Source organism: Manis javanica, chromosome 5 (assembly GCF_040802235.1).
Source record: "Manis javanica isolate MJ-LG chromosome 5, MJ_LKY, whole genome shotgun sequence".
NCBI classification, from domain to species: Eukaryota; Metazoa; Chordata; class Mammalia; order Pholidota; family Manidae; genus Manis; species Manis javanica.
In genome coordinates this window covers 71,783,246-71,810,422 of record NC_133160.1, presented here as the reverse complement: position 1 = coordinate 71,810,422, position 27,177 = coordinate 71,783,246, and the positions used below count along the sequence as shown (strand labels likewise).

General features: G+C 38.6%; 1 protein-coding gene across 1 annotated transcript in view; it reads right to left on the bottom strand.

Annotated features, from left to right (window-relative positions):
• Positions 1–305: 305 nt before the first annotated feature.
• QRFPR (pyroglutamylated RFamide peptide receptor) overlaps positions 306–27,177 on the bottom strand; it is a 54,092-nt gene continuing 27,220 nt past the window's right edge. Inside the window, exons 2-6 of the mRNA XM_017665301.3 lie at positions 13,918–14,076; positions 11,006–11,067; positions 7,228–7,463; positions 5,664–5,761; positions 306–4,923 (exon numbers count right to left, since the gene is read on the bottom strand). Of these exons, the coding sequence (XP_017520790.3) occupies positions 4,583–4,923; positions 5,664–5,761; positions 7,228–7,463; positions 11,006–11,067; positions 13,918–14,076 (896 nt within the window). The 3' untranslated portion in view covers positions 306–4,582. The remainder of the gene's footprint in view (positions 4,924–5,663; positions 5,762–7,227; positions 7,464–11,005; positions 11,068–13,917; positions 14,077–27,177) is intronic.

Sequence of the window (27,177 nt, the reverse complement as noted above, 5' to 3'; positions counted from 1 at the left end):
ACCTATTACTGAATTTGAAAGGTGTGTCTTGGCATTTCTGGGAACATTAGATCCTTAAAAACTTCACAAATGTGGCAGCCTCTAAAGTTTTTGAAGTTTTCTCTGTTATCTCCCATCCTCTCATGCCCATATAACTAGGAAAGCTGAGTCCTTACCATTTTTTGCTTATCAGGTGTAAGTAGTAAAATATCATTAATATAATGGACCAAAATGATCTTCTGGGGAAAAGCCAGACAGTTCCTGTCCCTTTGGACTAAATTGTGAAATATAAATTCATACACATGAAATTTTGCTGATTCCTTTTATTGGACACTGAAAACAATGCATTTGCCTGACATATACCTACATATATAATCTATCAGAGGTGGTGGTGACCTGCTGTAGTAAAAATATTACATCTGCCCAACAGGAGCACTTAGAGCTGTGACTTAAGTTTATGGTAGTCCTTTGTCATTCATTATGATCTACCAGGTTTTGCAGGAGTCAGATTGGTGAATTAAATGGGGATATGATGAGTACATACGTTGCATCGTTTAAATCTTTCATAGCAGTATTAATCTCTGTTGTTACCTTAGGAAGCAATATTCTTTTTGATTTACTCTCTGGGCTGCTGATGGTTGTGGTGGGACAGTTTCAACAGCTTCCACTAGGCTTTTCCTACTGCAGACTTTGTACTACACAAGGAACCAATATAAAAATCTGGCATTTTTACATTGCAAATTGTAATTCCCTTATCTATTTTTAAAATCTGAACATAATTTGCATACAATGAATTCATCCTTTTAAAGTATTCATTTCAGTGAATCTTGACAAATATGTAAGCAGCCAAGATCAGAATTGGGATATGGATTTCTATCATTCAAAAAGGCCTCTCATGCCCTTACATTCAATTGTCTACATTTAGTCAGCCCCCAGCAACCACTTGCTTACCCCTTGAGTTTTCTCTTTTCACATAAATGGCTAATTATAGAGTACATAGTCTGTTCTGCCTGGCTTCTTTCACTAGCATATGCTTTTGAAGCTGACCCTTGTCGCTGGATGTATCAGTAATTCCATTTATTGCTGAGTCATATTTAGTTGGAACGCTTTACACTAATTTGTTCATTCATTCAATAGTTGATAAACATTTGGGTTGTTTCTAGTTTTTTGATTATTTTGAATTAAGCTGCTATGAACATTCAGGTACAGGTCTTTCTCCTTCCTTTCATTCTTTTTTTTTTTTTAATTTTTGATGGAGTTAATTTTAATAATTATTTCTTTTAGACTTCCTGCTTTCAGTGCACTGTCTATGAAAACTTCCCCTTGCCTAATCCAGGACACAAAGGTTTTCTTTTATGTTTTATTCTAGAGGCTTTATAGATTTAACTCATATTTAAGTCTATGAAGCATTATGAGTTAGTTTTTGTGAACAGTATAGAGATCAAGATCCTATTTTGAGTACTTGGATATCCAATTGTTCCAGAACCATTTGTTTGAAAGATTTTCCTTTCCTTATTGTATTATGTTGTCACATTGGTCAAAATAAACTGACCATATGTATGCATATGATTCTGGTATCTCTATTGTTTTGCATTTATTTACATGTCTACCCTAAGGCCAATGCCATACTCTTGCTTGATTATTGTGATTTGTAACAAGTTGCAATTTATAATAATTTATAATAGAATTATATGATAAAATAAAATACTTTATAATACATACATTTGTATACAATTTTTATAGTGTATAAAATAAAATATTGTCTAATATATATATTTATATACAATTTATTATTTATATACAATAATATATATTATTATATAAGAGGATAGTATAAGCCCTGCCACTTGGTTCTTCTTTTTAAAATTGTTTTAGACTTAGAAATTAGTTTTTAGTCAAACTAGCCTGTATAATGCTAGTATCCCAATCCATACCATACAGTACGAGAAACGGCATTCTTTGGTGGAGTGGAAGAAAAGATACAGAGCTCTTTCTGGCATGATGATCCCTGATGAAATAAAAGGCTTAGGGGTCTAAGCAGTGGCACATATCTTTTCACTGATTTTATAGACATTTTACCCAAATGCTAATAAGTGGAACACCTGTTGTCTGTACCTCTCCTGAATCCTACCTCCTGGATCTAAAGAGCCCTTTACAATTCTCACTTCAAGCAGCAGATAAGAGAAAAACATATAGAATAAAATGAGTGACAACATAGGGCAGAGATATAAAAGGGGGGAAAAGCAGATGCCTGGGTAGAGGACAAAGGGGTCAAAAGATTCAGAGGAATGTCAAGTCAGGAAAAAGAGAAAGAAAGGCCATAACCAGGGCTTCTTTTGCGAATCCACAGCAAAATTCTCCATGGACTCATAAACTGTGTTAAACCACTGTCAGCACTCAGTGTCCAGACTGGATTCAGAGCTTCTTTGGCTAATAGTGGAAATTTCTCAGTAATAGATTGGATCAGATTTCTCCTCTAAACTTCCATAACAGAGAAAAAAGATTTATATGCACAGAACAACTACAACAAAAATGCTCCATAACTAATTTTGTTTCTTAAATAGCATTATTAATGCAATATGAGCCGCACCCCCCCTGAAAAAAATGCTCTCACAGGATGTCTGAATATTTTACAGTAAATATTTAAAGTATTCTTTAATATCTAAATGCTTTAGCTCAAGCTCTGCAATGTTTAGGAATTCTTTTAAATCCTCAAGTATTAATAATTAAATGGTCAGTAACAGTGTTGATTTAGCTGTTCTTCACTAAGTCATATTTAGTGCATATGGACATCAAATATGGAAAGAGTCATATAGATATTTGCAGATTACATAAGGATAATTAAACTCAGTGAATCTGATTAGCTGTTAATGGTTTAACAATTTAATGATAATCATTGTCTTGCTACAGGGTAATTAGGCACAAGAGGACAGTGTACACAAATAGCTCATAAAGAGTTCATTTAAACCCAAAACAAATCATCAGTTTTCCTCTCTTGACTTTGTTGATTTTCCTGTGACGTGTTAACATTTTCCTAATACTACATAGTATCTTGTTTTCTTCATCCATGCTTACATTGACACAGATATAAAATTAAAAGTCTGTACCTTAAAAGATCCCAATGGCCTGAGTTCCCTGGTCCAAACCTTAAATACCCTGTGAATTTTTAAGTGAAATACCCTGAGAATTGTTGAGCTTCTCATCTTTTCTGGTGCTGGAAAACTGGAGGCAGAAGAAACACTGGCCATGAGGCTGGGACCGGACTTTGGGAATCTCAGATGTTGAAGGGGAAGCTCAGGGCACTGGCATGGAGGCCACTGGGTCTATATGGGAGTAAGAGAAGACTGAAAAGAGAGGGGCTGAATTTAAGGGGATTTGGTAAGGAATGCGGGTGAAGGACTCTACTGTTCTTCCCGGCCCCACTCCCTATAGAGTCAGTCTTGAACATAGTAATATTTCATTGGCTTGGAGTTGATTCTCTCTCTCATCTACTAACTATACTTAAAAGTCCTTTTACATAACAAAAAGCCTTTCACCCCAAACTTCCGGAGAGTAAAAATGGCGGCATGAGAGTGTATATCAATGATACCTTAATAAAAAAAAAAAGAATATGCACTCATATGGATGTTAAAAGGTAGAAATCCAGTTTACAAATAAAAATTTCAAAGCAGGAAAAAAAAGTCTTTCACCCCACTGATGAAAATAAAGAGCTTAAAAATATAAGTATTTGAGATAGATTGGTCTAAATATACTATAGCCAACCTATAAATGAGGATCCCAGAAAAATTAGAAACCAGTTACAAAATAGGCACGAGTGGGAAGTTGGACAGGGTTGAAGGCAAGTCCCAGGAAGGAAAAGGGAACAGAAAGGGGAGACGTGGGGAGCATTAGAACATGAGGCTGCTTCAGAGTACAAAGTGTTTTCCTGCATGTGTCTCATTTTGTTCTGGCAGCAGTTCTGTGAATTACAGGAAGTACAGCCCCAGTTTACACAGGAAGAAACAGAGGCCTAAAGAGGGTAAGTGACTTTCCAGTTGTCACAGCCATGGTAACTGCTAAGGCTATAAGAAGCTCAAACCCAAGCATCTGCCTCTAAATCTTATTTATCTGTCATTGTGCTGCTTTTCCATCTTCCTTGGCCTAATGATTATTGGACAGACCTCATTTGCAAGGGATTGTATCACCAAGCTTCAACAGTGCCCTAAAAATTACATCACAGTGTTCAACTGCTAAACTTATTCAAGAAAGAAGATACAACTTTTAAGCTAGTTTTTCATCCAATTTAAAAATACACAGAAAGTCACATCACATTGACTGTACATGGGGGACAACTACTAGCCAAGAACATTTTTTCTGTACAAGATTTTTTTAATCCACTTTTATAATCTACAAGGATGGCTTTCTAATTTTTCAAAATTGTATTATGTCATATTTTTTTCTTGTCATCATTCTAACAATAAAAAAGTGTTCGACCTTTGATGAAAGTAATTTTCTCCTCAGATTAACCTATGAATGGCATTAATCATTAAGACATTGTTAAAATTAATGCCCACTGTCCAAAGCAGAATTCTCAGAAAGTTCAGAAACTAAACAGGGCAAGATGTCATTTGAGACTTTTTCTCCTCTCTGATTGTTCACACAATTTGACTTCAATGTTGCCATCACTGAATGCTTCTCCTTTGGTCTCCTCTACTTGGTTCTCTCTCCAGGAAAATGTTGCTTTCTTCTGCATCATCGTAATTCCTGAATTTCCATGCTTGCGTGTTGGAGATAAATTCTCTTTTATTATGCAATAACAAACTGCAGATAAAAAATTTTTTTTGAAATTTTCATTCATAAATGCATAAACAATGGGATTACAGATAGAATTGGAAAACCCAATTACTTGCACTATAGCAAAAGTCATCTTGATTGTGATGTCATCATGTTCATTTTCAAAATTGCCTAAAATAAAAAGTAATAGAGTGCATATTTGTTATAATGAGCATAAAATAAAATTTCTGTCTCTTATCTGTCTTTCCCAAACACCTACACTTACACAAGTGGTTAAAGGTGTGAAAAATTCTCAAGATCATTTTGGGGAGAGTCATTTAACGTCTGATGGAAAATAACCTTTGCGATGAGTCCTCATTCTTAGAATGTCTAGGCATAGTAGCGTAGCCCAGTGCCCAACAGATACTAGGATGCTTATTGCTTTTCGGTGTGATTCCAAGCTTCTTGTAAACTGTTGCAGCAGTTACATTTCAAATGTTTACTTGTGTTATAGAAACACAATCATCTGAGAAACGATGTTAAGTCTCAGATTATCAGAGAGAATCTTTGAGGGTCTGGTTGAAATCCTAAGTGTTATTAAATTCATTGGTTCAAGTCAAGGTTTTCAATATAGAACACTCACAGGATGTCACACTTCTCACAATGTGTAAATGGCTTAGGGAGAACATAAGGCATAGCGTGGAAGGAGAATCTCAAAAGCTTTTCTTTATCTTCTGCAATTTTTAATGATTTGGTCATAGTCACACATAATTACCTACCATGTAATGATCTGATAGTCCTGAAAACATGAAAGGAACCTATTAGATGTTTGATATTTCATTACGCAAGTGAATAGCAACGAATTTCAATGGTTCATTTTCTAGTCTAGGAAATGAACTAACGTCCTTCAAATGAGAATGACAAGTACTCACTGTACTCAATCATCATGTGAATGACATGGAAAGGTGCCCAGCACACAGCGAAGAGAGCCACCACTGTCACCATCATAATGACAGCTCGTTTCTTCTTCCTGGACCCACAAAGATACATTGTATTAGTTAACTTCTCCTTGGCAAGTGTGACAAACTGATAGCAAACCTATTAAATAAACACTTAAGCCTAGACCTCTCAACCATAATATTTCAAGTATTAATAAAGCTCATGATAGGTTAATTGTGGGAGTTTTTAAATTTTTTTCCCATTTTTATTTCCTTCATGCCTATATTTCTCACAAACACTCTTGTGCTGTGTGCTCACTATGGGTCTAGCACTCTGCTAGGTGCTCGACATGGATTGTCATTCGTCTTCCCAACAAACCACTTGACAGATGCAGAAACTGAGGCACAGAGAATGTTAAGTAACTTGCAAAGTCAGATGGTTAGTAAGGGACTTAAACTATACATGCTAGCTTGGGTTTAAACTTAGGCATCTAACTTCAGAGCCTAAGCTCTTACTCAATTGTATTTTGAAGAGCACTCATGCTTGTCATGGAGAAATATGGGAAGCCCTCAGAAGAGAGTTAAAATATAATCTTTTATTTTATATATAAATAATACAATTTGAACCAGGAATTCAAACTAGTTTTCTCCATTACTCTTGTAAAGAAGATTAACACTTGCAAGAGATCTACACATTTGCATGGTGCTTTTAGTTTATAAAAAAGTCATATTCATTATTTGCTATTTCGACAGATAGTCTTTTCTTCCGAGGAAGTGGAAGACCTAAATCAGCTGTAAGTCCCAAGGGTTGAAGAGTCTGGCACCTTGTACACTGAGAGAGAGGGTTTCTTTATACAAACTGGGCACTAGAGGTCACTGCACACTTGAAGAAATGTTAAAATTTCATCAGACCTCTAAAACATCTCCTTAGGTTTTGTTTGTTTTTAATAGCCATTCAGTGTAGAGTATAAAATAAGCCATATGGACTTCAAGTACCATAGCAGAAAGCTGTGTTTTAAAATCTTTATTAATGAATATGGTCAGAAATCAAAGGTCTTAAGTAAAAATAAAAAACAGTAATTATGTAAATAGCATTCTCTGATTTCCAAAGGATTTTCATACACATCTCATTTATTTTATCATCATCTCCGGGTGCAAGGAAGTAAGGATGGATATTCTTGTGCTCCCCGGTGCACCTGGGGAAAGCAGGGGCCTCGGGAGTAAGATTCACCTACGTCACTTGGCCAGGGTGTGGCAGAGCGAGGAGAGCACCACAGCTCCCCCTACCATGTCAAATTGACAAACGGATGAAAATGTGACGGTTTTCTAAATTCCAAGTGAGTTTCTGTCTATAACAATAGCTTCACCTTTGACTTGGGAGCTGGTGATATGGCTCTTTCTGCCATACAAACAATCTCCAAAGTTTAAAGTCAGTCCATGCCCTAAATTGAATTAGCAATGCCACTTGGACTGGAATTCTGAGATCCCCGGCCCCTGTCCTTGCAGCGCAACTAATTAAAACTCTTCGAAGCAGAGATGAATATTTCATTAAACAGACCTGGCTATTTTTGACATTTCTTTTCCATGAATAGTTCGAAGCACCGAGCAATCCCCCACTCTTTTCTTTATCCAAAGTTCATAACCGATTTTACTGTACAAGATGAGCATCACCATAAGCGGCAGGAGGAAGAGGATGATAAGGATGAAGGTGGTGTAGATTTTCTGGTGCACAGGGCTGTTCCACTCTTCCAAGCAGCAGATGTGCTCTTTCTCATATAAGAAGTCATACTTAACCTTTCAGATAAGAATAATTCAATTAGAAATGCCAGGGTCAGCATCAAAAGTACAAAGTGGCCAAGGACTATTGTAATGCAGCATTTTTCATGTCCTTACGTATTTACCATGGGTTACATACTTCAGATGAGATACAATTCTGATCGTTCTTTTGTTAAGTGTCGTTTTTCCACATCACAGCCTAAATTCTTAAAAGTTTTGTACTTTCTATTCAAAATAGAATTGCAGTCCTTAAGCTTGTTCACTTAATTTTTCTCAACTTTTTACACTATCGCCATGTTTTCTATTCAATGAAAGAGCTACAATCTTTGGCCAAAGTATTAATTCATACTTTCCAGAAGAAGAATACACTACAGTGACCAAAATATGTATGAAAAAATATTCTGGGCAGAGCTCCAGCTAGTTTAATGTTCCATTATTTTCCTTCCTCAGTTGTTGAAGAGACAAATTTTGACAAAGCACCAGACTTCTTCAAATTGATAGGTACCAGTACTCTGTATTTTGTTACTACCATTTTGGATTGTAATGATCAGGTTGCTTGCAAAAATCTCAGAGAGGCAACTGGTAGCTTTTAGACTTTAAGATGAGAAATTTGGATTCAAATTACTGCCAATCTATAAATATTCAGATTCACTTATAAGCCTTTGAGGTAAACATATTTTATAGAACGGCAATGTCTATTTATTAATATATTAATACTATTTCTGACAGATCCATGACTTCAAAATATTATTAATTACATTAATAATAATAGCAAGTGGTAATAAGAGAGAAACTAAACACTTAAAGTATATTCAAAAGTCATTTATCTGGATAATAGGAATAAAAGAGGGAATTTTGCAAAACTATTGTTGTTTTATTCACTCTAGAGTTTTCCAGATAAATAATATTTGGGTCTTAGACATATTTCTGTCTCCATTCTGAGCAAATTTTAACACCAATGTTCCAAGTCAACAGAATGGGGAAGAAGCTTTCTTACCTTTCATCAAAGGTAAGAAAACTCAAGTTCTGATCTAAGTGTTATCTAAAAATACAACCAAAAATGAAAAAAATTGTTGAAGGTAATTTCAAGACACAAAACTCCTGGGAATAGGGATATTAAAGTGAAATTCACCTGACTCCACATAAGCAGAGCCCACAAAGGCTAACGGACATGGAGGGGTCACATACTCATACAGCCTAAAGCACAAAGCTAGACTGCATCTCCAAGTGGGTGCACACTGCCCTGAGAACAAGCATAGGCCTTCAGATGGTTTCATGAGAGCCAATTTCAGATCATATTCTATTTCCAACCATACACTTCTAGAAAATTTCACTGCCTGAGAGAATGCTTGGGGTTGAACTGTCATGTGGGTCTATATTCCCAGTTCCTGTTTCCTAATCCTTTCTCCCAATTCACACAAGTCATATCTTTCACCCAACCCAAATCTTACCATGGGGCACCAAAGGAAGAGGTGGTTCATATTACTGATGTCAGTGAGGCTACCTTGATCAAGGCACCACAAATCCATGAGAGGGCTTGCTGCTTTTCCATAGATTAAGTATAATTCTATTCAGGGAAAGGGTTGGCATTAGAAAAAAGGTGTTTTGACAGGTGTTAGGATATAGCAAAGTCACATATTTCATAGTGAAGGGGCAGAAGTAATGACAATTTTAATTTAAACAACTCATTGCTTCCATAACCTGAAAATTATCAAACACATCACTCCTTTGAGAGACCCCAGTGAGAGCAAAGTAAAAAGAACATGGGTGGAAATGGTGAAGCCAGTGGTGCTTCGTCTCATCCAGGTGAGAGATTCAGGCTTTTTTGCATGAGAGCATGAACTCTCTCTAATGTATTTAAGAGTGAGAAGGTGGCAGTGGGATGCATATTAATATGTTTATTTGATATGAAAAATGAAATCATACTTTTTACTAACAGAAAGAAAATCTGATTTGGCTGATCTGTCTGAATTTGGCTTTGCCAATTAGATTATATGCATTTTCTGCAAACTAAAAGAGTTTATATATTTAGAGCACATTATAAAATAATTTCATTTTAAAAATGGACAGGTCTACTTATGTTCTATGGGCCAGAAATGGACCCCATAATTGGGAACTGGGTTGAGTCATTTACAAAAGGGCTCCATCAGTGTGGATTTCCCACTGGAGATAAGGACAGCCTTAGAGAGAGGACCTGGCCCCGCATAGCTGTGTGTGGAAGCTAAGGGTTTTCATGAGAACCCTGCTGGAGAAGAGAGCAGCCATCAGGAGCCTCAGTGATGTTATCTTTGAAAATCCCATGAAGTAAAGAATCAGTCATGGGCACCAGTCACACACAGAGAGCTGTGAAACCAGAGGACACTGCATCTCCCTCTCCCCGGTCACCTCGCCAGCAACCAAGGAGCCGGAGGCAGCCAGTTAAATGGGAGGAGGAGAAAGAGAGACACAGGGTAAAGGGAGCAGAAAGAAGGGGACCACATCTCCTCTCCATATAGTAGGATTGCAGACCTCAAATTGGCTCAAGCTGGGGTAAGGGAGATGTTTTATACTGACTGAAAGTATGGACTTCTGTGATTGTGACACTGGACTGCACATTTTAATAAACAAACCAACACTGTTCTGTTGACTGAGAGTGACCGGAGGAATTTTATTATCTGAGTGACAGGAAGAGTTATAGGGCCAGCTCAAGGCTTCATGCATGGCATTTTCATAGATAGCAAGAAATACAATAAAATTGCTTTCTGCTCTCACCTATGGAGTCCAGCTCATCCCATACACCAGTTACATCAAAAGTCAAGCCACGTTTTAAATGTATCTTTGCCTGTAGGCTCATTTGCTATCCTTGCCAATGGACGTTGCGTGCCCACTAGTCTCACATTTGCTTATGTCAACTTACAAAGGTACAAAAAGATACATGGTTTAAAAAATAATTTTGGTGGTCTGTGAGCAATCCTCTACTGTCTTTGAAAATAATGCTAAAGTGCACCCACAAGAGACAGACTGAGTCATCAAAGAAGCAGGATGTTCCCTTCACTGTGAATTACCCGGCAGGGCTGGGCCGGTCTGACAAAGGTGTGAGGGGAGGAGAAAGGTTGGACTAGATAATCCCCTCACATGTTTCTGTTCAAACTTCAGTTTGTCAATGGATAGGATGCAGGTAAGAAAGGACTTGTGAAGTAGAATCAACTAACAGGTAGACAAATGATTATATTTTTATATGACTTAAAAGAAAAATCTCAAACAACCATTTAACTCTTAAAATGTAACACAACCCTTGAGGACTCTTCCAAAGGCATGTTCAGCTGGCAGGAAAATGTAGCAAGTTACCCTAGTAAATTCTATTTTAAGTATTAAAGTCTTAACAACATATGATCAAAAAGAGCTAGATAAAACAGAGGAAAAAAATCTTAAAACAGATTATTTTTTTCAACTTGAAAAACCTCTTAATTACTAAGATTATATACATTTGTTGTAATGCTCTTGAAGGAAAGAAAATGATTATATTGAGAGTGCTGGGAGGCATTTCAGTAATAGGATTATCAACCCCAGCCCCAGTCTACCTCAAGTCGCTGCACATGCCACATGGGTGATCCCACGGCAGCTGCCACCAGCCAGACCACACCTGCAAAACCATTAAAACCATCAGAATGTGTCTTGGCAAAATATATCCACGCTTCATCCTCTAGCCCTAAAGGCTCCTTATAGCCAACACACCCCATCATCTCTGCCCTGGAGCAGTGTAATGGCCTCCTCACATAGTCTCAGTTCTACCCTTTCATCACCCTCAAAATTTCTGCTGGAACAGTCTTCCTGAAGCATGTTTAAACATTTGAAACTCTCTAATAATAGTGTTCCATTGCATTTAAGATAAAACCTAAATCCCTTAACATGGTCCCTGAGGGTCACTACAATCTCACTTGCCTCTCTGTCTTCTCTTACAATTCTGTCCATGTTCTTCACACCCGAGTCCTCTACTGAGGAATGTACAGAGATGGTTTCAGCTCCCACATCCCAGAATGCATTGTGCCGCTCCATGGTCTGGGCTGGCACACCATCTCCACATTTTCCAGGACTTGACTCAACAGTTGCCTTCTCTAGGAAAGCTGTGAAGGCACCATCATTTCCAGATAGAGCTGACCACTAATTCCCCACTGTCTCTATGTGCTCTCTAGAGGGGCACCTTTGTGGCTGTTACCATTTTTTCTCAAACTTCCTCTAAGCTCCTTGAGGAGAAGGGCAATGCCATTTATTGTTTTGTTTCCCCAAATAATATTCCAAGGACTATTCCTGGCCTTCAGTAGGTGCTGATCAAGCACTTTCTATTTGTTTGTTGAATGGATGAATAACTTATACATAATATAACTCACCCTCTATAAATTCTTCTTAAAATTTAAAGCACATTTATATTAAGCATAGTAAGATAGGCATTATTTTCTTATTTACAAAACAAACACTTATAAGATCAGAAAGCACAGTGCTCTTTCCAAATTCCCTGTCCTCCCTGAGTTTGCTGAGTGAGTTGCTTTAATGATATGTCAGAAAGGAACAAAAGTAAATCTGAAGAGACTAGGAAGAAGCCAGAACTAAGAGCCCCAACCTCAATCTTAAGGAATATTTCTAGCTCAGACTCAGCATGTTCTTTCTGTATTGAGGGGAACCATTAGGAAAACAGGGTATTGCCTTGGGTTGCAAGAACTGAGACTCGTTTAAGCCATAATTGGGGTTTATTTAAAGAACATATGAACTGGCACTGTCTATAGAAAGTCATTATGATTCAATGATTCAAGGTCATTCTAAGGCTCACAAATCTCCACCCCCACCCCCAAAAATCTCTCTCTCTCTTACCACTGCCATATGCATCTATTCTATTCTAGTCCAATCATGATCTTATTATGGTATCTTATGTTCAATCATTTTATCCCATGTCCAATAATTTTTGAAATTTTTCATAGAAATTCTGGAGGAATTGAGTCTAATTGGCTTAGCTCATTGCCAGTCCTCATGGGTCTACTGCCAGTTCAGGGACAGAATGGCCAGGGTTAGATGAACATTACTGATATAATCTGGGAGCCCTTCTGGATAAGAGAGTCCAGTAGATCTCTGCTGGCTGGGGCCTGGAGGAAGTCTCAACTAGAAGGAGGCACAATAGACACGGCTGGTTCCTGGTGTAACAGAACTAGAAGGAGATGTCAGGCAACACTGCAAGAAAGCCCCACAGAGAGATGGGCCTTCTTATTTGAAAACCATCTTTGTCTCCTATGACTTTTTTGAGCAGGAGCTGCCTTAACTGTCTATTATCAGTTTTGCTCTCAGATGTCAACTCAATCTACTCCTCTTTTCTTTTTTAATAATTCCCCTCCTCCACATTTTCCCTTCCTTATTCTCTTTCCATATCTACATGCTGTTTTCAGATGTTCTGATGATGAACAGATGTCAATTATTAAAAGCCAAGAGGTCTTTGAATTCTTTGTAGGGAGGACATAACTAAATCTGAAAATAACTAACTAAAACTAATGAATTTTTTCCCCTATTGGTTCATTTATTCATTTCAAACTATTTAAAGTGACTTTGGCATTGCAAAGCCTTCAGGAGTTGTTTCTGTAATTCTACTATCCCATGCTGACTGAATTCTTACAGCAGAAATAAATGTTTGCTCATTCCTCTCAAATGAGGTATCAGTAAAAATTGTTTCTTTCATTATCATATCAGTTGCTTCTGAAACCTCTGATTATTTAGCTATAATACATTCAAACCACTGTGAAACACATCAAGGGATTAAATAGCTCAATTATAATACTGAATAGAGAAATTCTTCCATTTTAGTGTGCTAGACTTAAGGACATTGCTTCCAGTTTACTATTTATCAAGAGGTACACACTTGTTGTGACTGGTTAACTCAGAAGGCTGAGGATTCAGGAATGCCCGAGACAAAATCATGAACAGGTGGAATCTGTCTTTGTCAGGCATCTCCAGCATTCCATACCCAGTGTTCACATGGGCACTGAGGCCTTCTGCTATTATGTCCTCACCACTGGAGCCCCCTCAGGGTAGCACCCCTGTTCTCTGCTTTCCTAAAAACGCCTTTCTTGCTCCCTATCAGAATCTACCTACCTTAATAGGTAGCCTAGCAGCCTCTTACCTCAGGATGACAGTTTAATAATCTAATAATGTTAGTGTGGTATTCTACTGACAGGTTATTTTAGATCAGCTGACAGTAGTGCTTAAAAGTTTAAAACTTAAACTGAAGAAGTAAATTTGAAATGGCAGATTTGCAGTGCTGGGTTAGGCCTAAAGGAGAGAAGGTGTGAGAGTGAAGGTAAATGGGGGGAGGACTGAGACCCTCAAATTACACACCAACACCTAAAAGCTAAACAAGAAGCTACTCCTCTAGTTCAACAGTATGTTTCACTTTGAAGAAACTCTTTGTTCTGTAATGAAAAAGGCATTAATACTGCCACTGGCACATCCTCACCTAGCACTGTGAACGCCCTTTGGTTGGTGTATTGCCACTTCATTCTAAAGGGATGCACAAGCCCCTGGTGTCTTTCCACAGCAATGCAGGTCATAGTGAGAATTTCTGACACAACAGCAGTAGACTGGACAAATGGCATCATCTTGCAAATGAAGGCACCTGCAGCAAGGGAACAGGACAAGTGGTACATCAAAAAGAATAAAAGTTTTATCTTGCTCTTTGTAATGATGTCAGTTAATTAATTATGAGCCTCTGTTCAAAAGTTTTATGCCTGTAATTACATTATGGACACAATATAATTGAGAATAGTTGCACTGGTTATTTTCTCTCCAAATTGATTCTAAGTTCCTAAATTATATGTGATTATGTATAATAGGACAATGAGATGACAAGTAAGTATTTGGCCATTGATAATAGGTGGAAAAATGATCAATGTGACCTTTGTTTGAGGAAAAGCAAAGTCAGGGTGAACTGGTCTCCTGAGGTCCAAGCTACAGAGTAATCTTTGATTCGTTCCTTTTGGTTCCCTGTCAAATCACAACAAAGCAATACTTCTCATCAAAGACTCCCAGAAATCTTCTTTTATCTTTTTTTCCTTTAGCTTCCTGTCCAAGACTATATATCTGGATTACATCCTTTTAACTGATATCCTTTTCTCTAATGCAAAGGTCTCAAACTGGGGGGCCTAGAGAAAGATTTGGTGTGTAACCATGTTTTGTATGGTTTATACAATATTTTAAAAATACTTGAATGCATTGCCAATATTTTTAAATGTTTATATGATCTGCCTTGCTCCTCTGCCATTCGTACCTGTCAGCCTGGTCTGACATCTCTGCTCTTGGATCCATCCTGCTCATTGCTACCAAATTATTCTGGACAATCACAGAATCAGAAGTTCAGGGAATACAGAAAGTTAGAAGAGATCTCAGTAGCCATGTCGTCCAAGCTCTCACCAACAAATAAATCCTCTTTTCCCTTTCTCTCACAAATACTCTGCCAAGCTCCGCTTAACTACTTGCAAACGAGGCTTCCTTGCTGGCACATTCCCACCTCAAGCCTATGCATGGCTCTTCCTTCTGCTTGGAATGCCCTTCCCCAAGATTACTCCCTCGTATCCTTCACTGACATCTTTGTTGAAATGCCACATTCTCAATGAAGCCAACCTACTATAATGACCATATACATCCCATTCCCTTCCCACCTCCTCTATTCTTCTTTTTTCTACTCTTTTACCATAATTCTTTAACCATCCAACACACTACAAAATTTACTGGTTTGTTTCATTGTGTACTGAAAGTTTCCCCACACCTACAAGAATGTAAACACTCCAAGAGCAAGGATTTTTGTCTGTTGTCTTCACTGACATAAGCATTTAAAATAGCATACGGAAAGCTCTCAATCAACATTCATTAAATTGCAAAGAACGAGAGACTTGAGGCTGTAAGCCTCTAAAGGTGCCTCCACTCAACTTTGGAGAGCCTCTCATTGGAAAAAGTGTTTTCAATAATTCCACCCACTTCTACTTTTGCTTTCTGAGAGTTTTGTCCAAACAGCAGCTCTTCATATATTTCAAAAAAGCTTTCATGACACTCCAACATCTATTAGTTGTCCCAGCTGTTCCTTTTTTAACTCCATGGGTGCCTTCCATTGGACCTTTTTCAGCTAATAACTGCATGGTCCAGAAAGGAACCCACCACGTTCAGGAAGAGGCCTGGCTAGGGCAGAAACTGCAGGACTATATTGCTTCCCTGGATCCGAATACCCCTTCTGTGACTGTAACTGAAATTACATCTGAAATTTACATCATCTTTTTGTGCTAGAATATTCAAATGGTTGGTTTCCTTTGAACTTGAAATCCACTTAAAATGAATTGGGTCCATTTAATAGAAAATTTCTGTTATCTGAGATTCCTGTGACAATGGCAATAAAAATTTAGCTACCACTCCACGTATTTCCTTGTAGTCCTTGTTAGAAGCTCCAAATGGCAACCCAAGAACAGTCACACCCACTCCCACCTCTGCTCCAGTTCCCCAAGTCCCAACCCTGTTCAAAGTTAAGACCCTTCTTTGTCCAGCAAGGTAGTTTAAATCCAGGAATCTACTTTCAATACTGAAACATTTTACTGTTTGAATACTGAGATTGGCCAACTGACTTCCTGATATTAGGACAAATTCTGATCCTGATTCATCTAATCTATTAGACTCTAAGCTTCAATATCTTCATCTGTGAAAAGGAATTAATAATACCCACCTGTTAAGACCAATGTGAGTACTTTATAAAATGAGATAAACACCCAGTACAGGATGTGTTCTTTAATAAATGACAATTCTTTTATCATCAGAAAGACTGATTAAAAGTGTATAGGTAACTTTGGTACATCTGGACCTGAGATTCTTTGAAGGTAAACTGCCCTTTAAATCCTTTAAAGGACTTCCAGTTCTATTACATTTTCTAGATAAAGATGCTACAGTAAAGGAGTTAAAGTGATTTGCTCATGTCCACCAGCTGTTTGTTGATGGAACAAGGGCATGAGCCCAGGTCATCTGACTCTACTTCTTTCCACTATGTCATCCTTATTTAATGCACCCAGGCTGTGTGGCAATTTCCTTGTCTATGTGCTCATAAATCATCTGTTTAATAATCCACTTGAGAATTTTGCACCAAGTTGTAATTTTATAATGTGTCATCTTACCTTTCTTATGAATCTAGATATTTACCCATCTCACTGCTTCTGACATTTCTCCAACCAGTTTTCTAAGAAATTACTGTCAGTGTTTCCTTGATCACATCTACAGATTTCTTCAATATTACTGCACGTAATTTATCTATGTTAAAGATTTGAGTCCTTTTAAAAATAGGTAGATGTTCTGTTGTTATCTAGTCATTTATCTTGAATCTTTATTTTCATTCTAACCATCTTTGCTTAGCCCTTTTAAATTTAGAAATTATTTTTCAAGGTCTAGAAGACTGGAGCAAAATAGCCATTGAAGATCTTGTTTTTCCTCTGCCCCTCATTAAATTTCTATCACAGACGTACCTTTCTTTTTCAGCTCCTTCTTTTAAATCTTTCTAATAACTCTTCAGTCAGCTCATTCTACACTTCAGACTTCCCAGTGTGAATTGTATAGGTCTATACTATTCAGCAGGAATGGGCCCTTTATAAAAATTCTTTCCCTAAGTGGAAATTTTAAACAGATCATCCTTGAATACCTTCCCTATGGCACTGTTTTCCTGGGATGGCCTTTCCTTTTTTCCTTATGGGATTATTTTATTTTAACGTCAGTGTTGTGCTCCTTAGAGCCTGGAGTGGTGATTTTTTCTTTGGACTGTCCAGCATCCACCTGCATTTCCTAAATAGCAACACAATTTCCTCTAGCACATGACCTGTGTGGGCAGGTTAGGTGAGAGGCCCTACTAGAGATGACAAGGCAGGAACAGGATAGATTCTCACAAAGAATGGATCACCTCCCCATGTACCAAATTTACTTCATTCTTTTAACCTGTTGAAAGAGTGCAGTGATGGAAGGAAAATCTGAAGTGGTGCGGCTCTGTTGCTCGCCACATTGCGATTTCTACAGACCACTGTGTGGATAAAATGAGAGTTCCTGTGGCCAGGAATCTCACCTGGCTCTGCTTGACTAGCTCACTGCACACCTGTGGGCAATACATGGCTGTTGACTCCATATAAAGAGCTCCACCCAGTGCTCTGGACTTGACATGGTGGCAGGGCTGCAAGGCTGCAGGAGAGCAGAGCAGAGGCTGGAGTGGTGGCAGTGCCAAGGACAGAGGCCCAGAGGATGGCTGTGTGGGACAACTGTGCAGGACAGCTGTGCAGGCAGAGAGGCCCAGAAGACGGCTGTGCAGAAAAGCCCAGAGGGCAGTTGTGAGGACAGAGGGGCCCAGAAGCAGAGACTGGCTTGCTGCATGCAGACTCGCTCTGAGTGAATGGGATTCTAGTGACTGACCTGCCACCTAGAAATAAAGTTGGGTATAACCCTTTCACCCCAAGAACGTTTTGCTGTCATTTTCTTTGGTCACATTGAATCCATAGCAAACTTGCCCGGGGCTGAAACCCATTGGCAAGACCACTGCTTAGTTACTATGCTGACCTTGGAGCACCTTTGGTCGCTGTGAGCTTCGGCCCCATCCTCCAGCTTCACACTGATTCTGGGACTTTCCCACACCCTTCCAGTGCACCCCTTTTCTTAAGCTATCTAGTTATCAACTGTTGCTTGTAACCAAGTAAATTATTTGATAAACTCACTTTTATTGCCTCTGCTCTGGAAGGTACATTTCCTAAAATGTAGAATATTCTGGCTAATTTTTCTTCTGTGTGTGCTGCTAGCTGTAGGATGACACAATGCAAATACTACTATTAGCTTGCCTCCTTTGTTGCTTCCATTTCTACCATATCTATTCTTGTATAAGGAACTACAGTAAGTCTCCATTGCCTGCTTGGTTAGGTACAAATGGTTTGGTCTAATATTTATTGCTTTCTATTTCCAACTTTAACCTATTCATACAACGCTAGTGTAAATAAAATGAAAGTTCCTGTGGCCAGAATTCTCACCTGGCCCTGGTTGGCTAGCTCACTACACACATGTGGGCAATATGTCGTTACTGACTCTATAAAAAGAGCTCCGCCCAGTGCACTGGGCGACACGGTGGAATGGCTGCAAGGCTGCAGGAGAGCAGAGCAGAGGCTGGAGTGGTGGCAGCACCAAGGACAGATGCCCAGAGGACGGCTGTGTGGGCAGAGAGGCCCAGAGGCAGAGACTGGCTTGCTGCATGCAGACTCGCTCTGAGTGAACAGGATTTTAGTGATTGACCTGCCACCATGAAGATAAAGTTGAGTATAACTCTTTCACCCCAGGAATGTTTAACTGCCATTTTCTTTGGTCACACAGAATCCATAGTGAACTTGCCTGGGGCTGAAACCCATTGGCAAGACATCTAGTTTTCAGAAAATGAACTGTGTTCTGGACATAAATGGTGCCCAATCTCCTATCTACCCCCAACCACCCTCACCTCCCACCATACAAAGTGCAGGTGTCAATGATTCAGATAGAAATAAGACCTCATTACTTTTAAAAATTATGTTTGGAAATTGAGAACAATTTGGCCACTATTTGTTTTCACCCTAGTGTAACAGTGACTTTAAAAAGGATCCAAGTAGAAAGGACAGAGTGAAAAGAACAGAGTATTCATATGTAGAAAAGATTGAAAACAATTACTAATTTAGAAAATGATATGATGAGCTATAATTGCATGGAAGTACCTAATGATAATAACCAATCTGTGAAAAATTGTTCCAAGGTTGGTAAACAAAAACATGAATAGACATTTGTAGTTTTATAAAGGAAAGACTAAGACCACTTAATATAACCACCATTTGAAATAATGGTTTAACATATTATAAAACAATCTGGTATATAACTACCTTCATTTCCTGCAGCAAAAAAAACAAGCCATACTCAAACAATCTATGCTCCCTGTCCCAGTATAGCCTGTAAGTTCCCAGTTTTGCCCAAATATTTCTTAAGCAGCTGCTAATGAACAGTTTACCAAATCATGAGCCTTACCTCATGCTCCTTAACCATATCCTATAGTAGAAGAGTGGGCAACCAATTAAATATAGTCAAAATCAGAACTGTTATACAAGCTGTGGCTGAGAACCAGAGGAACAGAAGCACAGAATTCTCCAACAGGAAGGCCCATCCAAAGATGACCCAGGTAGGGGGCTTCCCATTAGCACTCCCACAGAGCCCTGTGTTTCTGCAGGGGTGCTAGAGCAGATGCCACAAGGGAGGGGGTCCACTAAGCTCCAACCCTGCTTCTACTGGAGCAGCTACTGTACCTAGTTTAATTTGATGGGGTTCCACCATAAAAGTCATCCACAATTGTAAAGAAGTTATAAAACTCCAAAGTGGATTTGAGACATGGACTGTGGGTTTAGAGTAGCGCGAGGGCCTCCGGAAAAAGACCTCTACCAAAACTCCACGTTAAACAATTAAGCAAAGTCAGAGTCACATTAATTCTTTATTGACCTGCCACCAGGAACATTTCATTGACCTGCCAAGAATCTCACAATTCTTCTGTGGGATTAATTAAAACTAAAAAGCCAGGAGTAACTTGCCCTGAAAAGTTTAAATATCCCCCAGATAAGAAAACACCTCAGCATAGCCCATGTCCTCATTGTGTCAATTAAATCAGCCTATTGTAAAATTTATAATATTTCCTGCTAAAAGGCCTGGTTATTTTCTTTAACTTTACCCAGATGTTACTTTTCTTCCTTCAGCCCTAATCAAGTAATTTACAACCTGGGCAATTAATATGGCAAGCAAGTCCAGTAATAAACAACATAGTAAAAGCAGAAAAAACTCCATCTTAAAGATAAGACTGCATTTTAAAACCCAAGAAGTAAAAAAATAGGTTTCTTAACATAATAGACAATAACATAGCCCACCTTGGGAGCAGGACAGGCAATCTTGATTGATATGCTCCCAAACTGTTCCCAATGCTATTCTGGGAAAGAATCAAAGTAAATTTCTTGTGTTAACTCTGCAGATTAATCTGGAAGACTGATAAGAAACTTAGTGTCTCTTCAAAGATAAGCATTTGTGAACCATTTAGCGAGTCTGCATCCCTAGCCCTTTGTCTCTCTCAACCGCCTATAAATCCCCTAGACCCCGCACCACCACAGGCTCTCTTGTCCCCTCCTGGCATGAGCCAGGAGCTCTGTCCTCCCACTTTATCTCTAAATAAAAGACTCTCACTTGCTCTCCTATTTTGACTGTTTGCGAAATTCATTCTTTGACTCAATAAACAAGAACCCTGGCATCAGATTTATGCAACATACACTGGAGTATCATTCTGATTTAAACCATACAGACTGAAGAGAAGAACCATAGCTGCTAAATATTTTTTATTTAGATGCATGGTCCATCTGTCCCAGAATCTCAGCCATCCTGATTTATACCTAGTTAGCACAAGATTACCACAAAACACACTAATAATTATCCTATGACATAAGCACTTTGGACCAATGCTATACTTGTGTAGCAGAAGAGAGAGTAGAATTAAGCCCAGGGAAGGAAACCCTGGCTGGAGCAAAGGGGAAGTCTAGGAGGAGGCAGAAGGAGCCCAACTCTTGCAGGGTGGAGGGAAAGGGAGAAGAGTCCTATAGCTATTGATTCTGATTGCCAAGGGGAAATTGGACTGTTAGTTCACAATGGAGATATGAAAGGTATGCCTGGAATACAGGAGATCTCTTAGGACCTCTCTAAATATAAACATACCCTATGATTAAAGCCAGTGGAAAACTACAACAACCCAATCCAGGTAGGATTACTAGTGGCTCAGATCCTTCAGGAATGAAAGTCTGAGCCACTCCACTAAGGAAGGAACCATGGCCAGCCAAGGTGCTTGTTAAAGGCAAAAGGAATATGGAATGGACAGTGGAAGAGGCTAGTTATAAATACCAGCTAGAGCCATGTGACCAGTTACAAAAACAAAAACTGTAACTGTCATGTGTATTCCTGTTTTTTCATACCTATGTTTGTGTGTATATGTATTAATACACATATCAAGCAAATGTGTTTGATTTCTTCCCCCTTATTCTTATATCATGTAACAAGAATATTGATTTTATATCATAGTAATTAAGAACTGTTAATTTTACATCATAGTATGTAATTTATAGGATATCAAGAAGAGTAAACATCATTGAAGGATTTTTCCTTCTCTTCTAGGGGAGAAATCAATCAGTTTTTGGTTGTATGCAGGATAGCCATACCATGTTAAGCTGATATATTACAGTTATTGTCTTTATATATATGTACATATATACATATACATATATATAAAAGGGTGTTTTTCTGGAAGAGATTAGTATTTGAATCAGTAGACTGAGAAAAGCAGATTTCCCTCTCCAATGTGGATGGGCATCATTCAATCTGCTGAGTTCTAAATAGAACAAAGAGGTAAAATAAGAGAGAATTCTCTTTGCCTGACTATCTTCAAGCTGAGTCACTGATATTCTCCTGCTTATGACTCAAACTTGGACTTGAATTTATGCTATTGGTTCTGGTTCTCAGGCCTTCAGACTCATGCTGGGACTATATCATCAGCTTTCCTGGTCTTCAGACTTTCAAGTACAGATTTTGGATCTTCTCAGCCTCCACAGTTATGTAAATTGATTCATATAATAAGTACTTTTCTTAATGTGAGACCTATATCTGTAACTATACATATATGTAGTATATATTTATACACTACTGGTCTGTCTCTCTAAGGAACCCTAACTAGTACAGATGGGATTGAAGAGCAGGGCTCCACCAGCGGTCAGATGGCTTTGGCAGCAGAGCAGCACAGCACAGCAACCTTGGCCTGGAGCAGCAGCACTCGGCTTGTCCTTGGGCTGAACACACCTCTTCCATGTGGGTGCTGCCTATTGCTTGGGGGAGAGTCTCCACTCAGATGCACAGAACCCCTGGGGATGGCTGGGTTTGCATGCTTGAAATGATGCTGACTGAAGTAAAAGAAGATTGCTTGATATGTCACCACTACTGTGACAGACATTCCTTGATTTATTTTTCATTATTTATTTATTTTTATTAATTGAAATTTTTGTGAGTTAATTGTAGATTCACATGCAGTCAGTTATGTGCTTTGTAAATATTTTCTCCCAGTATGTAGATTCTTGTCTTTTCATCTCTTCACATGGGCTTCACAGATCAAGTATTTAATACTGATGAGGCCCAATTTATCAACTTTCCCTTTCATGCATTGTGCTTCTGGGGTCAGTTAAGAACTCCAAAAACTCTGTAACCAAACTTGAAGATTTCCTCATATGCATTTTACTAAAACTTTTATGGCTTTACATTTATGTTTAAGTCTACAATCCATTTTGAGTAAATTTTTGTATAAAATATGAGATATGAATTGAGAAGTTTTTGTTTTGTTTTGATTGTTGATTATTTTGGCCTATGGATGTCAATTGCTCCAGCACTATTTGTTGAACAGTCAATACTTACTCCACTGAATCATACCTTTATTGAAAAACAGTTGAGCATATTTGCATAGATTATTTCTGAGTTCTGTATTCTGTTCCATTCATGTGTGTGTATACGTCTGCCAATACCACATTGCCTTGATTACTTTATCTACATAGGAAGCCTTAATATCAGCTAGAAGGATTCCTCCCACTTTGTTCTTTTGTGTCAAGATGATTTTAACTATTTTAGCCCTGTGTCTAATTAATATGAATTTGAGAATAATTTTGTAAACATCTTAAAAAATCCATAAACTTATTGATCAATTTTGGAACAACTGGCATCTGTAATATGCTGACTCTTCCAATCCATGAACAGTATTTATTCATTTGTTTGTGTGGTTTGCTTTCCTTCATTAGCATTTTGCAATTTTCAGCATATAGAACCTGAACATGTTAGGTTCATCATATGCCTAAGTATTTCATTTTCTTTGGAGTAATTATAAGTACTACTGTATTTTTCACTTCAGATTGCATGTTACTTGTTAGTATATAGAAATACCATTGTGGAGGCGGAGCCAAGATGGTGGCGTGAGTAGGACAGTGGGAATCTCCTCCCCAGAACATATATATTTTTGAAAATACAACAAATACAACTAATCCTAAAAGAGAGACTAGAAGACACAGGACAACAGCCAGACTACATCCACACCTGCAAGAACCCAGCGCCTGGTGAAAGGGGTAAGATACAAGCCGCAGCCCAGTGGGACCCAAGACCCCTCACCCAAGCTTCCGGTGGGAGGAGAGGAGTTGGAGCGGGAAGGGAGAGTGAGCCCAGGACTGCTAAACACCCAGCCCTAGCCATCCTCACCAGAGGGCAGACACACAGTGCATGTGTGGGGTGCTGGAAACTAGGGAAGCAGGACAGTAAGACCTGTGAGTGCGTCCCGAAGCTGGCGCCTCTGTGACAAAGAAAAACCAGTGCTTTTTGAAAGTCTTAAAGGGCCAGGGACCCCACAACTGGACAGAAGCACCCCAGGTCACAGTCCAGCAGCTGGAAATTCCAGGGAACTCCGGGGGCACTAATCCCCTGGGCAACAGCTCTGAGACCCCTCACAGAGGGAAACAGCCAAACAGCCCCCCGTCCATTAGCCCTCCGGGGCCCGCCATAGCAGAGCAGGAGCCTGAGGCTGGCCACGCCCACAGCAAGGGAGCATCCTCCATACCAGCAGGGCAAGATACAGAGACCCAGTCTACATGCAATTGCCCGACACAAGACACTAGGGGTCACAGTTGTCCCAGTAAAGAAAGGCCAGGAGCAAGTGGAAAGGCTTGGCTCTCCCAGCTGACAGACGAGTCAATAGCTCACCATTGCAGCTATCAACATGAAAAGGCAAAAAAATTTGATCCAGATAAGACTAACCCAGACAGCTTCGACATCTACATCTTCCCCTCAGAAGGAACCTGGAGAGATAGATTTAACCAGTCTTCCTGAAAAAGAATTCAAAACAAAAGTCATAACCATGCTGATGGACTTGCAGAGAAATATGCAAGAACTAAGGAAGGAGAATACAGAAATAAAACAAGCTCTGGAAGGACTTCAAAACAGAACGGACGAGATACAAGAGACCATTAATGGACTAGAAAACAGAGAAAAGGAACACAGAGAAGCTGATGCAGAGAGAGATAAAAGGATCTCCAGGAATGAAAGAATTTTAAGAGAACTGTGTGACCAATCGAAATGGGACAATATCCGCATTATAGGGATAACAGAAGAAGAAGAGAGAGAAAAAGGGATAGAATGTGTCTTTGTAGAAATAATTGCTGAAAACTTCCCCAAAACAGGGGAGCAAATGGCCTCTCAGACCACAGAGGTACACAGAACTCCCACGACAAGGGATCCAAGGAGGGCAACACCAAGACACATAATACAAGGACAAAGTATTAAAGGCAGCCAGAGAGAAAAAAAGGTCACCTACAAAGGAAAACCCATCAGGCTATCATCAGACTTCTCAACAGAAACCCTACAGGCCAGAAGAGAATGGCATGATATACTTAATGCAATGAAACAGAAGGGCCTCGAACCAAGAATACTGTATCCAGCATGATTATCATTTAAATATGAAGGGGGGATTAAACAATTCCCAGACAAGCAAAAGCTGAGGGAATTTGCTCCCACAAACTACCTCTACAGGGCATCTTAAAGGGACTGCTCTAGATGAGAGGACTCCCGAAAAGAGCACAGAACAAAATACCCAATATATGAAGAAGGGAGGAGGAGGAATAAGAAGGGAGAGAAATAAAGAATCATCAGACCATGTTTATAATAGCTCAATAAGCGAGTTAAGTTAGACAGTAAGATAGTAAAGAAGCTAACCTTGAACCTTCAGTAACCACAAACTTAAAGCCTGCAATGGCAATAAGTACATACCTTTCAACAATCACCCTAAATGTAAATGGACTGAAAGGACCAATCAAAAGACAAAGAGTAACAGAATGGATGAAAAAGCAAGACCCATCCATATGCTGCTTACAAGAGACTCACCTCAAACCCAAAGACATGCACAGATATAAAGTCAAGGGATGGAAAAAGATATTTCATGCAAACAACAGAGAGAAAAAAGCAGGTGTTGTAATACTAGTATCAGACAAAATAGACTTCAAAATAAAGAAAGTAACAAAAGATAAAGAAGGACATTACATAATGATAAAGGGCTCAGTCCAACAAGAGCATATAACCATTATAAATATATATGCACCCAATACAGGAGCACCAACATATGTGAAACAAATACTAACAGAAATAAAGGAAGAAATAGAATGCAATGCATTCATTTTGGGAGACTTCAACACACCAGTCACTCGAAAGGACAGATCCACCAGACAAAAAATAAGTAAGGACACAGAGGCACTGAACAACACACTAGAACAGATGGACCTAATAGACATCTACAGAACTCTACATCCAAAAGCAACAGGATACACATTCTTCTCAAGTGCACATGGAACATTCTCCAGAATAGACCACATACTAGGCCACAAAAAGAGCCTCAGTAAATTCCAAAAGATTGAAATCCTACCAACCAAATTTTCAGACCACAAAGGCATAAAACTAGAAATAAATTGTACAAAGAAAGCAAAAAGGCTCACAAACACATGGAGACTTAACAACATGCTCCTACATAATCAATGGATCAATGACCAAATCAAAATGGAGATCCAGCAATATATGGAGATAAATGACAACAACAACACAAAGCCCCAACTTCTGTGGGATGCAGCAAAAGCAGTTCTATGAGGAAAGTATATAGTAATCCAGGTATATTTAAAGAAGGAAGAACAATCCCAAATGAATAGTCTAAAGTCATAATTACTGAAACTGGAAAAAGAAGAACAAATGAGGCCTAAAGTCAGCAGAAGGAGGGACATAACAAAGATCAGAGAAGAAATAAACAAAATTGAGAAGAATAAAACAATAGCAAAAATCAACGAAACCAAGAGCTGGTTCTTTCAGAAAATAAAAAAAGTAGATAAGCCTCTAGCCAAACTTAATAAGAGAAAAAGAGAATCAACACAAATCAATAGAATCAGAAATGAGAACGGAAAAATCATGAGAGACTCCACAGAAATACAAAGAATTATTAAAGACTACTATGAAAACCTATATGCCAACAAGCTGGAAAACCTAGAAGAAATGGACAACTTCCTAGAAAAATACAACCTTCCAATACTGACCAAGAAAGAAACACAAAAGTTAAACAAATCAATTACAAGCAAAGAAATTGAAATAGTAATCAAAAAACTACCAAAGAACAAAACCCCAGGCTGGACGGATTTACCTCAGAATTTTATTGGACACACAGAGAAGACATAATACCCATTCTCCTTAAAGTTATCCAAAAAATAGAAGAGGAAAGAATACTCCCAAACTCATTCTATGAAGCCAACATCACCCTAATACCAAAACCAGGCAAAGACACCACCAAAAAAGAAAATTACAGACCAATATCCCTGATGAATGTAAACACAAAAATACTCAACAAAATATTAGCAGACCGTATTCAAAAATACATCAAAAGGATCATACACCATGACCAAGTGGGATTCATCCCAGGGATGAAAGGATGGTACAACATTCAAAAATCCATCAACATCATCCACCACATCAACAAAAAGAAAGACAAAAACCACATGATCATCTCCACAGATGCTGAAAAAGCATTTGACAAAATTCAACATCCATTCATGATAAAAACTCTCAACAAAAC